This window comes from Canis aureus, chromosome 3 (assembly GCF_053574225.1).
Source record: "Canis aureus isolate CA01 chromosome 3, VMU_Caureus_v.1.0, whole genome shotgun sequence".
In the NCBI taxonomy this organism is placed as follows: domain Eukaryota; kingdom Metazoa; phylum Chordata; class Mammalia; order Carnivora; family Canidae; genus Canis; species Canis aureus.
In genome coordinates this window covers 79,233,200-79,248,322 of record NC_135613.1, presented here as the reverse complement: position 1 = coordinate 79,248,322, position 15,123 = coordinate 79,233,200, and the positions used below count along the sequence as shown (strand labels likewise).

Below are 15,123 nucleotides of genomic sequence, written 5' to 3'. Positions count from 1 at the left end.
GGAGTTTCTTCTTTTCATATTAAAGTTATTTTGAAGCTTGAGCATTTTCTGTCTTTGGATTATACTGTGATTATATTGTTTTTATTGAGTTTTATTTGTTCTTCTTATTGTTTTGTGTTACTTTTACCTGAGGTATGGCAGGTGCACATCTAAGCAGGTGCCATTTTCTTTGGCTTCTAAACCCAAACAAAAATTATTCTTATCTTACAGATGTGGATATCAAGGCTGAAAGAGGTTATGTAAATTGTTTAAAATCTCACAGGAAGTGCAGAGGCCCTCTGGAGTCACTCCTTTCACCCCTTTGCTACAACAAACCACAACCTCAGACTAGTGGAGGCACTGGCTTTCTCTGCTTTCTTCACACTAATGTCATGCCCACAACTTTGCTACATGATGTGGGTACTGATGTTACCTACTGTTCAGGATTGAGTGAGCATTCTTTGTCAGTGGCAGTGGAGCTTCTAGCCCTTGTGGTGTGGTCCACCCTTGCAGAACCCCTGCATCTACAAAGCTGGGAGTAGGGGATGTTGATGGAAGGAGCTCTAAGCAAAACATCACAGAATCCCATTGTCTTACATAAAGTTCAACACTTCTTGAAGCATCACCAGTTCTCAGGTTTGGTTGGTTTTCAGAGTGTCGGAATTGTCATTTTGCCAATTCTGTCCAACTTTATATTTGCTGATCTTCTCACTCGGCTGTAGCTGGACGTTCCACTGAGGTTCTTTTCAGTTTGAACTACCCATCTTTTTCAAAAAATGTAAATTGTGTGACTAATAATTTTTGGTGGAAAAATCCAAAATTGTAGCAAATGAGTTGATATGATATGAAACTTGTTTCTTAAGTCCTGACTTATTACTGAGAAAGTCAATAGTGATATTGCTTGCCAAAGAGGAAGCTAGATTCTTGTCTTTTGGGAAGTACAAAGATTACACAAATTTCAGTAATTGTTAATTTAAACACCCTACTATCTTACATTTTAAAGTTTAGTCATATTTATAATTTATCATTTAACCCATTTAACAGATGCATGTTTTGTCAGGTAGCTGTATTTTGGCTTACACATGTGGGAAAATATATCGTATAAGGATTTATGTAGAGAAAGAATAGAAATGGACTCTGATACAGTGCTGTCAATAACATTTCAATTAAACTGGGAAAAAAGTGATTCTATCTTCTTTAAACAGAAAAACGTTAATAGAAAGGACATTAGGAATTAAAAGATTTGGTTTGAGGTTGTAAAACCAAATTTGGAGAAGAGGTAAAACCAAGCCAACTGCAGGGGTCAAGGGCAGGAAGTATTTCAGAGGAATAGTCTGGCCACATTATTGGCCTTGATGCTGCAGAAGTTCCACTCTATTCACACTAGTGACTCAGCCCTTGGATACAGCTGCAGCCACATGAATGGTTCCCAGTTGTCTCACTGTGTTTGTGTAATTTGTTCCAGGTCAAAATTTTAGATAAGAGTTATGGGATTGACTGAGGGTAAGTCAGTGTGCCTGTCCTCTGTTTGCTACCGAGGCTTTTCCTCCCTCTTGGATTCTATAGTGGAAGTTTGGGCACTACTACATCCCACCAAGATGATGCAAGATGAGGATTCTATCTAAGGCATGAAGTGGGACTCTCTTCCATCTTCCCAGGAGACAGGTATGTGTGCAAACATGCTTTCCTATTTATAGAAAAGAAGAAATTATGTTTTCAAATCTATAGAGAGGTTTACATAAAATTAAATACTACATTTTTTGTGGTAATGAGCAATTTGTGCTTTTGTAGATAAGTTTTTATTTAAAAATAATTGTAGGGGCACTTGGGTGGCTCAGTGGTTGAGCATCTGCGTTTGGCTCAGGTCATGATCCTGGGTCCTGGGATTGAGTCCCACATTGGGTTCCCTGCAGGAAGCCTGCTTCTTTCTCTGTCTATGACTCTGCCTCTCCCTGTGTGTCTCTCATGAATAAATAGATAAACTCTTAAAAAAATAATTGTAGATTTATAGAAAAGTTATAAAGACAGTGCAGAGAATACCTGTGTATATTCTTCATGCAAATTCTCCCTAGTATAAATTTTATACATATCTGTGGTACATTTCATAAGACTGAGAAATTAACTTCAGTACAACACTGCTAATGAAAATACTGATTTTGTTTTGGACTTTACCAGTTTCTCCACTAATGCCATATTTCTGTCTTGGATCCAACTTAGGAAGCCATGTTGCATTTAGATGATACATCTCCTTAGTCTTCTCTGATCTGTGACAGTTTCTTAGTCTTTGTCTTTTTAAAATGACTATAGCAATTTTAAAGACTGTAGGTAAAATATGTTGTAGAATGCCCCCATTTGGTTTTGTATAATATTTCCTCATGCTCAGACTGGAGAATTATGTCGAGTGAAGAGTCTTTACTACTGCATCATAACAAAGTCTATATGATATCAACATGACTTACCACTAACAATGCTAACTCTGATTAACTGGTGAAGGTAATGTCTGTCAGTTTTCTCCATTGTAAATTTACTGTTTTTCCTTTCCACTGTAAATTTACTATTTTCCCCAATTACTATATTTCGTACTCAATTCTTTGGAAGCAAGTCACTATGTTTAGGAGAGAGGAATTAAGCTCTACTTCCTGGAGGGGAATTATCTAGATATGTATTTTTGAAAGTCATACAGACTCATTAATATTTACTTTATCCTTTGGTTTATAATCCAATACTATCATTATTTATTTTGTTTTCCAAATAATTCTAGCTTTGGCCCTTAAGAGCTCCCAGGTTGAATCCTATAAATTTTTGATTATGACTCCATCTTCTTTTTAAAGATCTTTTTTTTTTTTACTCTCTGACATTATGAGATGCTTCAGAATCATTTTGTAATTTCCTTGTTCCAGCTCTAAAGTGAATCACTTCTCCAAAGAGCCCTAGTTCTTATTATCACAGAATGTTATTTAGAAATAAGACCTGGGTGCTTGGATGTGTTCATTGCTACTAGGGTATCACTACTTCCAGGCCCTCTTGAAGCTACCTCAGCCATCCGGCCAGCCTAGTAGTCTTTAAGCTTTAGCAAGCACCTTCAGCCCCTGTGTTTAACTAACCTTTATTTGTTTATCTATAGATCATGCATTCTTTTTTTAAAAAAATATTTATCCATGAGAGACATACAGAGAGAGGCAGAGACACAGGCAGAAAGAGAAGCAGGCTCCCCACAGATAGCCTGATGAGGGACTTGATCCCAGGCCCCCCAGGGATCACAACCTGAGCCAAAGGCAGTTGCTCAACCACTGAGCCACCCAGGTGCCCTAGATCATGCATTCTTTCCTAGAAAGAACAGAGTGCCTCTGTAGGTAAGGAACCAGAAACCCGACCCCCTTGCACAATCCCCATAACCAAGGGCATGTAATGGAGAAATGTTAGGGACCACTGGCACTCCTTTTATTAATTTTCCCAAACTCTTTGAAAAACCCCTGGGCCAGGCAGAAACCTTGGAGTTGGCCTTTGAACAAGAGTCTGTCTTCATTCCAAGTGGCTGGCCTCCTGAATAAGGCTCATATTCCTTTAGAATCAAAACTCTTTTTAAAGAAAATTTTTATTTATTTGAGAGAGAAAGAGAGTACAAGCAGGGGGGGAGGAGCAAAGGGAGAGGGAGAAGCAGGCTCTCCACTGAGCAGAAAGCCCCGGGGGGCTGGATCCTAGGACCAGGAGGTGAGGACCTGAGCTGAAGGCCCATGCTTAATCCACTTAACCACCCAGGTGGCCCTTCAATCAAAACTCTTGAGTATTGTTTTTTTGAGTGACAGGCAGCACACTTGGGTTTAGGTAACACTTTCAGTGAAAAGAGGTGGGAAAAATGTATATATATTCAAAGTTTTCTATGTATCTTCATATCTAGTTATTCCTGTATCTTACTATATAATAGAAACCCGAATTAATGACGCTAGTCTAGCAACACAGGGTTCATTATAGTCTTCCTCTTTTGCGTATGTGTAACTTATTTCTCTGGCAATGAGAAACATGGCTCCATCATCTACCATTTTTAACCTCTTTGATTATATATTGTAAGTTTATGGTAAAAAGCAATGTATATAACATTGTATGTTTGCTGCTCAATTTGTTTTTCACAGGAGTATGTTTGCAGCTCTGAAACTCGGTTACATGCATACTGGGATTGATTGAATGAAAATAAATCGTAAATAATAGAAATTTTGTCATACTGCAACGTCTCTCCCGGGCCGATCTGCTTATGATGAAGAAGACTGTGGTCACTTGATGGGATGAGCATTGGGTGTTATGCTATATGTTGGTATATCGAACTCCAATAAAAAATATACAAGAAGAAGAAGAAGAAGGAGAAGAAGAAGAAGAAGAAGAAGAAGAAGAAGAAGAAGAAGAAGAAAGAAAGAAAGAAAAAGAAGAAGAAAAGAAGAAAGAAGAAAGAAGAAGAAGGAAGAAGAAAGAAGAAGAAAAAGAAGAAAGAAGAAGAAGGAATAAGAAGGAAGAAGAAAAGAAGAAAGAAGAAAGAAGAAGGAAGAAGAAGAAGAAAGAAGGAATAAGAAGGAAGAAGGAAGAAGAAAGAAGAAGGAATAAGAAGGAAAAAGGAAGAAGGAAGAAGGAAGAAGAAAGAAGAAGAAGAAGAAGAAGAAGAAGAAGAAGAAGAAGAAGAAGAAGAAAAAGGAAGAAGAAAGAAGAAGAAAAAGGAAGAAGAAAAAGGAAGAAGAAAAAGGAAGAAGAAAGAAGAAGGGAGAAGGAAGAAGGAAGAAGGAAGAAAAAGAAAGAAGAAGAAGGAAGAAAAAGGAAGAAGAAAAGAAGAAGAAGAAAAGAAGAAGAAGGAGAAGAAGAAGAAAGAAAGAAAGAAAGAAAGAAAGAAAGAAAGAAAGAAAGAAAGAAAGAGGAGGAGGAGGAGGAGAAGGAGAAGAAAAGAAGAAGAAGAAGAAGAAGAAGAAGAAGAAGAAGAAGAAGAAGAAGAAGAAGAAAGAAGAAAGAAGAAAGAAGAGGGAGAGGGAGAGGGAGAGGGAGAGGGAGAGGGAGAAGGAGAAGGAGAAGGAGAAGGAGAAGGAGAAGGAGAAGGAGAAGGAGAAGGAGAAGAAAGAAGAAGAAAGAAGAAGACGACGACGACGGTGCAGAAGTCGTTGGTGACCTGGGCCCGGCGACTGGCCCCCCCGCTGCTCCGGGAGGTGGAGCTACAGGCCGGGGCCACCCCGCACCCCGGGCCCAGCCTCCTCTCTGCGCCTGCTCCCGCGCCTCCTCCGCTTGGCGCCAAAGGGCCCTTCCCCCAAGCCCCCCTGCATTGGAGGGGCGGGTGCTCCGGGGCCCCCGAGCCCGAGCCCAGCGGCAGCCTGTCCCTTACCTTCTCCGGGGAGTCTCGCAGTGGGGGAGGCGGCTGCTGGCGCCTGCGGGTCCTCGGCCGGTGCTGCAACCCCAAGGAGGCGCGGCGCGCAGAGGACGGGGCCGCGACCCGCAGGACCGCAGCTGGGAGCCCCGGCGGCTGCCCAGGGCACGGCGGCCGCAGGAGACAGGCGTCCCGTGGGACCTGCGGCCTCCGCCAAGGCCAAGACCTCGCACTGCGGCGCCCTGAGGCCACGCAGCGCTGCGCCAGGCCGCCCACCCGGGGCGTGCAGCCCCCGACGGGGACAGGCGCGGGGCCATCTCGGGTGCCCGGAGAGGCCGCAGCCCCTTGGGGTCGCCGGGGTAAAGGAGCCGTTCCGGGGTCCCGGCAGGGAAGGCGCCCCGGGCGGCGAGGCGGGGAAGGTCACGGGATCCCGGCTACGTCGGGGGGCGAGCAAGCAGTTCAGGCTTCTGGCCCAGCAGTTCCGGGGGGGGGGGGGGTGGTGGTGGTGGTGCCCGCATCCCTGCTCCCGACCGTCAGCCAGAGCCCCGGGGCCTGGGGCCGCAGTCTGGGGCCCAGCTGACCGCTCCGGGGATGCCTTTGCGCCCTTGGGCTCCAGGTCCTCAGGGCCCCACGCCTTGCTCCGGTCAACTCCCGTCCTCTCTCAGCGCCTCTGGGCCTTCAGCCACCTCTTTGTGCATCTGCCTCCACCCCCTTAGGTCCCCATTCACTTCAGGGAACCCTCTCTTGGTGCCTTAGTCCTCCATCTTTCAGGGGGGCCCATCTTTTTGTGCCTCCGCCCTGCATTCTCTCAGGACCTCGTGTTTGGGGCTTCTGCATTCTCAGGGTTCCCCTCTCTTCACAGCCTCCTCCTTTGCTTCTTCACTCTGCTGCCTCTGTACTATTCTCTTGGCAGCACCATTCTCTAACTCAGGACCTCACACCTTCTCACGGCCTTTTCTCTCCCATCCTCACTCCAATTGGTGAGGTCTCGCTTTTTGCCCTGCTTGGGTTCTCATTTTTCTTTGCCCCCCCCCCCCCCCGCCAGCTTTTATTGGTGGCCTGTCCTTTTGTGGTGGGGAAGCAAGAGCTGGTTGCAGGTAGTTTTTGAGGGAGAGATGGAGCCAGACCCAAATGATGCCTCTCTTAAGAATTGCAGTAGGGTTAGTGCAGGCCAGGGGGCAGGGCACAGAGGATCCCTGAGAGGCTGCCCTGCCGATGCCAGCTGAGACAGATCTGGTTCTCTCCTCTAGCCAAAGTTCCAGCTAGCACCTGGTGGGCAGTAGGAGCATTAGGCTTTGCAGCACAGTAAAACTCAGTCTGGATGGATGATGTTACCCCAGCTTCATGAAGGATCCCTGGCATCCTCTGACAGGCGCATGTTCACAGGCCCATCCCTAGCTATACCCAGAAAGGGGTTGGAGGAGAACTGCTTGTTCTTTCTTTTCTTTTCTTTCTTTCTTTCTTTCTTTCTTTCTTTCTTTCTTTCTTTCTTTCTTTCTTTCTTTCTTTCTTTCTTTCTTTTTCTTTCTTTCTTTTTTCTTTCTTTCTTTCTTTCTTTCTTTTTCTTTCTTTCTTCTTTCTCTTTCTTTCTTTCTTTCTTCTTTCTCTTTCTTTCTTTCTTTCTTTCTTTCTTTCTTTCTTTCTTTCTTTCTTCTTTCTCTTTCTTTCTTTCTTTCTTTCTTTCTTTCTCTCTCTCTCTCTCTTTCTTTCTTTCTTTCTTTCTTTCTTTCTTTCTTCTTTCTTTCTTTCTTTCTTTCTTTCTTTCTTTCTTTCTTTCTTTCAAGATTTTATTTATTTATTCATGAGAGACACAGAGAAAAGGCAGAGGCATAGGCAGAGGGAGAAGCAGGCTCCAGGCAGAGAGCCCGATGTGGGACTCGATCCCGGAACTCCGAGATAATGCCCTGAGCCAAAGGCAGACACTCAACCGCTCAGCCACCCAGGTGTCCCAAGAACTGCTTGTTCTTGAATAGGCAAGGGCAGGGGACAGAGTATGGTGGTGCCTGAGCCCCAGCCCACTGCTCCACGGGGTCCTGGCACACCATGAGGTAGGAGCAGTCCTTGCCCGCAGGTACCCAGCAGACCACGTTTTTGGAGCAAAAAATTCTAAGATTGGATGCATTTGAAGAAGGTAAGAGGAATAGTTTCACTTTACCTATGTCCTGCCTTCCCTAAGGCGTAGCTCAGTGCCAAAAGAGGTGTTCTTATAACCTGTGACTGTGATTCCTCTCACTGCACAAAGTGAGAGCATGAGAGTGAATGCCTGGTTTCTTCAGCTCTGAGACACACTACCAAAGAGATCCACTTTTCATCCCATTCAGCTTGCTGAGGTATATTGTGTGGCTGAAGGTGGGAGTGTCTGGGAAGGTAGCAGGTAGGGCTGTTGGAGGGCATCAAAGGGATGTGAATCCTACTAATTGTGCCATAGACTCCATCAGGAAGCTTGCTAATGAGCCACTGGAGGTGCCCTCAAGTAGTCATGGGTACCTGCCCACTCTGTGCACCTTACCCACACATACCCCCATCCTGTGGATGGTTTTCCACATGTGCTTCCAGTGAGAGAAAGCCTTTGTAGATGGCTAGTGAGCACATGCAGAAAGATGGCCTGATTCTACAGGCTGGGGAAAGATCACACACTCGAGCATTCAGTCGTACCCTAGGGAGAACAAAAAGGAGGTTCTCAGCAACTAACCTAGCTTTGTAGGATTGAGGGAAGGCATACAAGTCTAATAATTCTGTCATAAGATGAAATAAGACATTTGGAGCAGTAATAACCATAGAAAAGGTCTGAGAAAGCCTCAGAATCACTACCAGGGGTAACAGAAGGTAATTTTCTCATAAAGCAAGTCAGGAAGACTGGAGGAGGTGGCTGTTTTTTCAAATATGAAGATAGCAGCAGTCTTCAAGGAATATGAAAAATCATGTAACCCGGCACACCAAAGGAACACAATAATTTTTTAGAAAGAGATCCCAAAGAAATGGAGATCTGTGATTTGTCTTATAAAGAATTCAGAGTAGCTGTTCTAAGGAAGCATGGCAAGCTACAAGAAAACATGTAAAGGCAATTTAATCAAATCATGAAAACAATACACAGACAAAATGAGAAGTTTAACATTAAAACAACGAAAGCAGGAATTCTGGAGCTGAAGAATACAATGAATGAAATGACAAATGCAGGAAAGAGTATCAGTATCAGACTAGCTGGAGCAAAAGAATGAGTCTGTGAAGTAATAGACAGGACTTTTAAAATTATGCAGTGAGAATACAGGAAAATAATGAAGAGGGATAAAGAAAGCCCACAGGACCTTTGGGATACCATTAAGAGAAACACTGTAGACATTTTTGGAATTCCAGAAAAAGAAGGATGGAGAAAGGGGCAAGAGAGCTTGGTTATAGGGATAATGGCTGAGAAGTTCCTAAATCTGGGGAGAGATTTGGACTTCTAACTTCATAAAGTTAATAGGTCACTCCAATATTTCCAAAGTGATTTTCCTTAAGACATATCATAATTAAGCTGTTTAAAATAAAAGATAATTGAGAGAATTTTCAAAACAGCCAGATAAAAATAACCCTTACATACCAGGCAACTGCCATAAGGCTATTAGCAAATTTCTTTGGAGAAACTTTGCATCCTAGGATGTTATATTTAAAATACTGAAAGAAAAAACTGTCAACCAAGAATACTTTACTTAGTAAAGTTGTTTCTCAGCAATAAAGGTGAGATAAAGACTTTCCCAACAAACAAAAGCTGAGGTAATTCATTGCCACTACACCTTCTTTATAAGAGATGCTGAAAGGAGTTCTCTGAGCTGAAGCAAAAAGACACTAACTAGTAACATGAAAAAATTAGAAAATAAACAGCACACTGGTAAATATAAATATATTTAGTCAAATTCAAAATACTCTAGTACTACAATATGATGAACTACTTAACTGAAGGTTAAAGGACACAAGGATTAAAAATAACTATAGCTAAAGAATTTGGTAAAGGATATATGACATAAAAAGGTAAACTGTGACATCAAAAACAATATGAGAAGAAAAGAATTTTTACATGTGATTGAAGTTATTATCTTAAAATAGACCATAATGTCTACAAGATATTTTATGTAAGTCTCGTAGTAACCACAAAACAGAAGCCTACAGTAGATGCAAAAGGATAAAGAAAAAAGAATTGAAAGCATACCATTATAGAAAGTCATCAAGTCACAAAGAAGGAAAGCAAATGAGGAAGAGAGGAACCAGGGAACTACAAAACAGCCAGAAAATAATTAAGAAGGCATTAATAAGTCCCTGCCTGTCAATAATTACTTAAAATGTAAATGGTTTAAATTTTCCCATCCAAAGGCATAGAGTGGCTGAATGGGTAAACAAACAAAAAACAAGACCCAACTTGCCTACAAGAAACTTACTTCAGCTTTTAGGACACATAGACAAAGAAGATGATGATATCATGATGATGATATTCAGAGAAGACATTATTACTGATGCTGCAGTAACACAAAGGATCATAAGAGACTATGATGAACAATTATATGCAAATTAGTTAACCTAGAAGAAATGGATATGGTTTTAGAAACACACAACCGGGCAGCCCGGGTGGCTCAGCAGTTTAGTGCTGCCTTCAGCCCAGGGCATGATCCTGGGGACCCGGAATCGAGTCCCACATCAAGCTCCCTGTGTGGAGCCTGCTTCTCCCTCTGCTTGTGTCTCTGCACCTCTCTCTCTCATGAATAAATAAATAAAATCTTAAAAAAAAAAACCCACACAGCCCACAGGACTGATTCATGAAGAAATAGGAAATCTGAACAGACCAATAACAAATAAAGACATTAAATAAATAATCAAAAACCTTCTAAGAAGGAAAAGCCCAGGACCTGATGGTTTCACGGGTGACTTTTACCAAACATTTAAAGAAGAATTAATGCCAAATCTTAGATTCTTCCAAAAATTGTAGGGAGAGAACACTCTCAAATTCATTGTATAAGGCCAGAATTACCCTCACACCAATACCAGGCAAGGACACTATAATAAAACTACAGGCTGCTATCTTTGATGAATATTGATGTAAAAAATCCAAGCAAAATTCTAGTAAACTATATTCAGTAGCACGTTAAGAGGATTGTACACCTTTATCGAGTGGGATTTATCCATGGGTTGCAAGAATGGTTCAACTTATACCAGTCAATATAAGGAACACCCCAGATTAATAGAATAAAATCATATGATCATTCTCAATAGATGCAGAAAGAGCATTTGACAACTTTAAACATCCTTTCATTATTAAAACAGGACAGGAGATGGATTGCAAAAGAGTAGAAAGAACTTTTGAGTATGATGGAAATGCTTTAGGTCTTGATTATGGTGGCAGTTACATGATTGCATTATTTTTTGAAAGTCATTGAACTGTACTTGTGAAGTGGATGCATTTTGTTGCATTCAGGTTATAATTCAATAAAATTGATTTAAAAAAAGAACATTGCAAGAACCAGTCTCAACTGTGATCTTCTTGTCTCTGCCCCTGAAACATTTTCCATCAATAAAACAGATTTAGTTTTGTATTCAACAACTGCCTCATTATTTTTAAATTACCATAGAAGGTTGAAAGAATATGGGTTGTAAAAAATTCAGTGTGACTCAATAATATAAGAAATGGAGCATTGATGCATGCAACAATTGGGATGGACTTAACGACATCATGCTTAGTGAACAAAACCAGTTTCAGAGGTTATACATGGTGCAATCTTATTTGTTGAGGCTTTCAAATAACTCCACTCTAGAGGTAGAGAAAAGGTTAGTGGTTGCCAGAAGACACAGAAAAAGGGGGGGAGGGGATGAGTGTGACTGTAAAGAGGTAGAATAAGGGAGTTCCTGTATGGTGGTGGTACAGTCCTCTTTCATGATTGTGGTCATGATCACATAATCATGATCTTGTTCACATACTACAGACAACATGGTCAGATCACATAGATCTACACACATAACACAAACACACAGTATATGTAGAATTGCTAAATACTAGAAAAATTGTAGTCCTGTATTCTGTGAATGTTATTTTACTAAGGTCAATTTCTTGTTTTGCTATTATGCTACAGTTATTAAAGATGTTACTGTGGTAGGAAGCTGGGTTGATTTCAAGGAACTGTATATATTATTTTGCAGTTTTCTGTGAATCTGTCATAATTTCAAAATAAAGAAAAATTAGGTGCCTTCTCACCAGAATGATTATAAATTAATATGTAACTGGGAATTCTAAAGCCATATTTTCTTGAAATAGAAGCTTCTTAACAGTATTTTTCTGATAGATTTGATATAATATATTAAGAGCAAAGACATATTGAGTCAGAACTACCCAAGGTAATTAAATTTCCATGAAATAATGGATCTTTTTATATTAAATGATTTTTATTAAATAATAATCTCTGAAATGAGTTAAAAAGTTCCTTTTGGGGATCCCTGGGTGGCTCAGCAGTTTGGCGCCTGCCTTTGGCCCAGGAGCCGATCCTGGAGACTTGGGATCGAATCCCACGTCGGGCTCCTGGTACATGGAGCCTGCTTCTCCCTCTGCCTGTGTCTCTGCCTCTCTCTCTCTCTCTCTCTCTCTCTCTCTGTGACTATCATAAATAAATAAAAATTAAAAAAAAAGAAGAAGCTAACCCTCTATAGAAAAAAAAAGTTCCTTTTGTTTGTGTCTATATAGTTTGCTCACACACTGAATATTTAAAAAGACTCAAATATTTTAAAAAGGCAAAATAAATATACTTTATTGAAATGTTCATAAATCTTTTTTAATTTAAATCCTTAAAACTAATATGTTACCTAGAAATATAATTAGAGAAATTTTCAATAACATTGAAAATAAGAAGGGACAGCATAGGATCCCTTCTTATATTCCCTAGGGAATGTAGAATCCCTGATGGGAAATTAACATTTACTGTCACAATTAGGGTATAAACAGAGACCCTAGTTTCTTCCCTGCAGAGCTTATCATGATGGGAAGGTCCTAAGGGAAACCTACGGGTACCTGGATTTCTAATCAGATTAAAAAATATATAAGCCTTAAGCAAATGCCTTGAGGTCTCTGACACAGACTCAGGTGTCAAGTGTGTAGTTGCTCTTAATATTTTCTTAGTAAATTTATAATGACAAGAATGACTCCTGGAACACTCAGACTGTGAATCTTTGAAATGACTCTCTTGCCTATTAAGGAAGAAGACTGTGACTAAATTTGCTCAGCTTTGATATCTCAAAAGCCAGTTCTTCCAGTGGAGGTGAGACCCACATAAAGGGTCAGCACAGTTCTTTCAATGGAAGGAGAGTGAGTTAATCAAGTTTCTATTTATCTCTCATACTCTCTGTTCCTGAAAATGAGGAAAAAAGTTATATTGAATTATAAGAAACTCAAAAGTATGGAGCTCTGACTATACCACTTGCATTATTCTGAGCGTATCTCCTCTGTGTTGGCTTCATCTTTGGTCTGGTAGTGACATAGTTATAGCACTACTAAGTGACACATGCAGAGTATAACAGCATCAAAGGAAGAGATTTATCTCTTTCTTAAGATAAGGTTTTTAATTGAAATAGGCTTGTAAAAGAGTTTATGTGTTATAAGCATGAAGCTTGATACATTTTTCACAAACTTAACAACTAATTTAATCAGTACTCAAATTATGTTTCTTTTCCAAGCCCTTCTACAAAACCAAGGAAAGCACATCCACCTTCCTTTATTCATTCTGTCCAGCGAGGGTGGAACAGAGAAGGAGAATGTATAGAAACAGCGGAGTATATGATGAATTATAAATCTTAGGCTATAAAGGTTCTTCTCAATACTTGTTATCAACTACTGACTTCATGGATTTTTGCAGTATGTTATCTGAAAACACTACAGACTGGTAGGGACTCTCTTCTAGGAAGCACAGTTGTGATATAGTCTCTGCCTAAGAGGAATCCTCTCTTTCATGATAGTCATCACAGGGGAACTGCGGTATCTGGTAGGATAATGGAAACATGAGCAGGAACTAGAAAGGGAAGGATCAGATGAGTGGGAGGGCATGATGGGGATACTCCCCGCTGCTGAAGCTCACCAGCAGGTATCCTTCATCCTAGCTACTTCATCCCTGTATCTTCTAGTAAAAACAGGAGCATTTGTTTGTCACATGCAGCTCATGCAACAAAAGACAGAGCGATTTTAATGTTGAGGGGCATGTGGTAGTCCATTCTGACCCTGTGAAGCAAAGGAGAACTTATTTGAATTCTGTGTCTTCCCATAAATGACAGCGTGTAAGGAGGGAGCTGGGTTTTCTATTAATGGGATTTTCTTCTGTTCTCACAGATTTCCAAAGAGGAGAATATTGGTTAGAAATGACTCCTTAGTGACTGAATTCCTTCTTGCTGGATTAACAGACCGCCCTGAGCTCCAGCAACCTCTCTTCTTCCTGTTTCTGATGATCTACATCGTCACCATGGTGGGCAACCTTGGCTTGATCATCCTCATCGGTCTCAATTCTCACCTCCACACCCCCATGTACTATTTCCTCTTCAATCTATCCTTCATTGATCTCTGTTACTCTTCTGTTTTTACCCCCAAGATGCTGATGAACTTTGTATCAAAGGACAATATCATCTCCTATGTTGGGTGCATGACTCAACTGTTCTTCTTTCTCTTTTTTGTCATCTCAGAATGCTACATGTTGACCTCAATGGCCTATGACCGCTATGTGGCCATCTGTAATCCATTGCTGTATAAGGTCACCATGTCCCATCAGGTCTGTTCCTTGCTAACTGTTGCTGCATATATGATGGGATTTGCCGGAGCCTCTGCCCACACGGGGTGCATGCTTAGACTAACGTTCTGCAATGTCAATATCATCAACCATTACCTGTGTGACATCCTTCCTCTCCTCCAACTCTCTTGCACCAGCACCTATGTCAATGAGGTAGTAGTTCTGATAGTCGTGGGAATTAATATCACAGTACCCAGTTTTACCATCCTGATTTCTTACGTCTTCATCCTCACTAGCATTCTTCATATCAAATCTGCTCAAGGAAGATCAAAAGCCTTCAGTACTTGTAGCTCTCACGTCATTGCTCTTTGTCTTTTTTTTGGATCAGCAGCATTCATGTATCTTAAATATTCTTCTCCTGGATCTATGGAGCAGGGAAAAATTTCTTCAGTGTTCTATACTAATGTGGGACCCATGCTCAATCCCCTGATCTACAGTTTGAGGAATAAGGATGTCAAAATTGCACTGCGGAAAGCTCTGATTAAAATATGGAAGAGAAACATTAGATTCTAGAAGCAGCAACAATATAAAGAAGTTCAGTTTTTGTTTAATAATTATTGGTATTTTTCAAGATGTGACTGTGTCCATAACTATGTTGCTTCTATAGGTTGTGTGTGGTTTAATAGATTTATCATTTTCCTGATAGCTGATCATGTCTTATTTTTCCTTTTGTATCTCCATCGCCTTGTGGAAGTTTACTAAATAACTAATATATTTTATAAATAGGAACTATGCACTGTTGTTTAAAATAATTTTTATACTACTTTTGTTTCTGGGCTACTCTTAACTTGGACAAATACGGTTAATTTTATCAGTTACATAAAATTAAAATTAAAGTGTCACTGATCTAGACACAGAAGTGACAAACAGTACATGAACTCTCATTTTTAACAATATTGTCGCTATTATAGGCAGCAGCTTTCAAAGAAACCCATTTCAAACTGTGTATACTTTAAAGTAAGATCAGGGGATCCCTGGGTGGCGCAGCGGTTTGGCGCCTGCCTTTGGCCCAGGGCGCGGTCCTGG

The 15,123-nt window shown here is 40.8% G+C and overlaps 1 protein-coding gene and 1 long non-coding RNA gene across 2 annotated transcripts in view; both read left to right on the top strand.

The window, feature by feature from the left end:
* Positions 1-1,638, top strand: part of LOC144305940 (uncharacterized) — a 54,858-nt gene extending 53,220 nt beyond the window's left edge. The window contains exon 3 of the long non-coding RNA XR_013372971.1: positions 1,445-1,638. This is a non-coding gene — a long non-coding RNA (uncharacterized LOC144305940). The remainder of the gene's footprint in view (positions 1-1,444) is intronic.
* Positions 1,639-13,584: 11,946 nt separating this feature from the next.
* On the top strand, positions 13,585-14,869 carry LOC144304710 (olfactory receptor 8B3). The gene has a single exon (XM_077883260.1). The coding sequence runs from the start codon at positions 13,585-13,587 to the stop codon at positions 14,608-14,610; it is 1,026 nt and encodes a 341-aa protein (XP_077739386.1). The 3' UTR covers positions 14,611-14,869.
* Positions 14,870-15,123: the final 254 nt, after the last annotated feature.

What these genes read in the sequence shown, in the direction of transcription:
- LOC144304710 (XM_077883260.1), top strand. Translation starts at nt 13,585, where the DNA reads ATGACAGCGTGTAAGGAGGGAGCTGGGTTTTCTATTAATGGGATTTTC.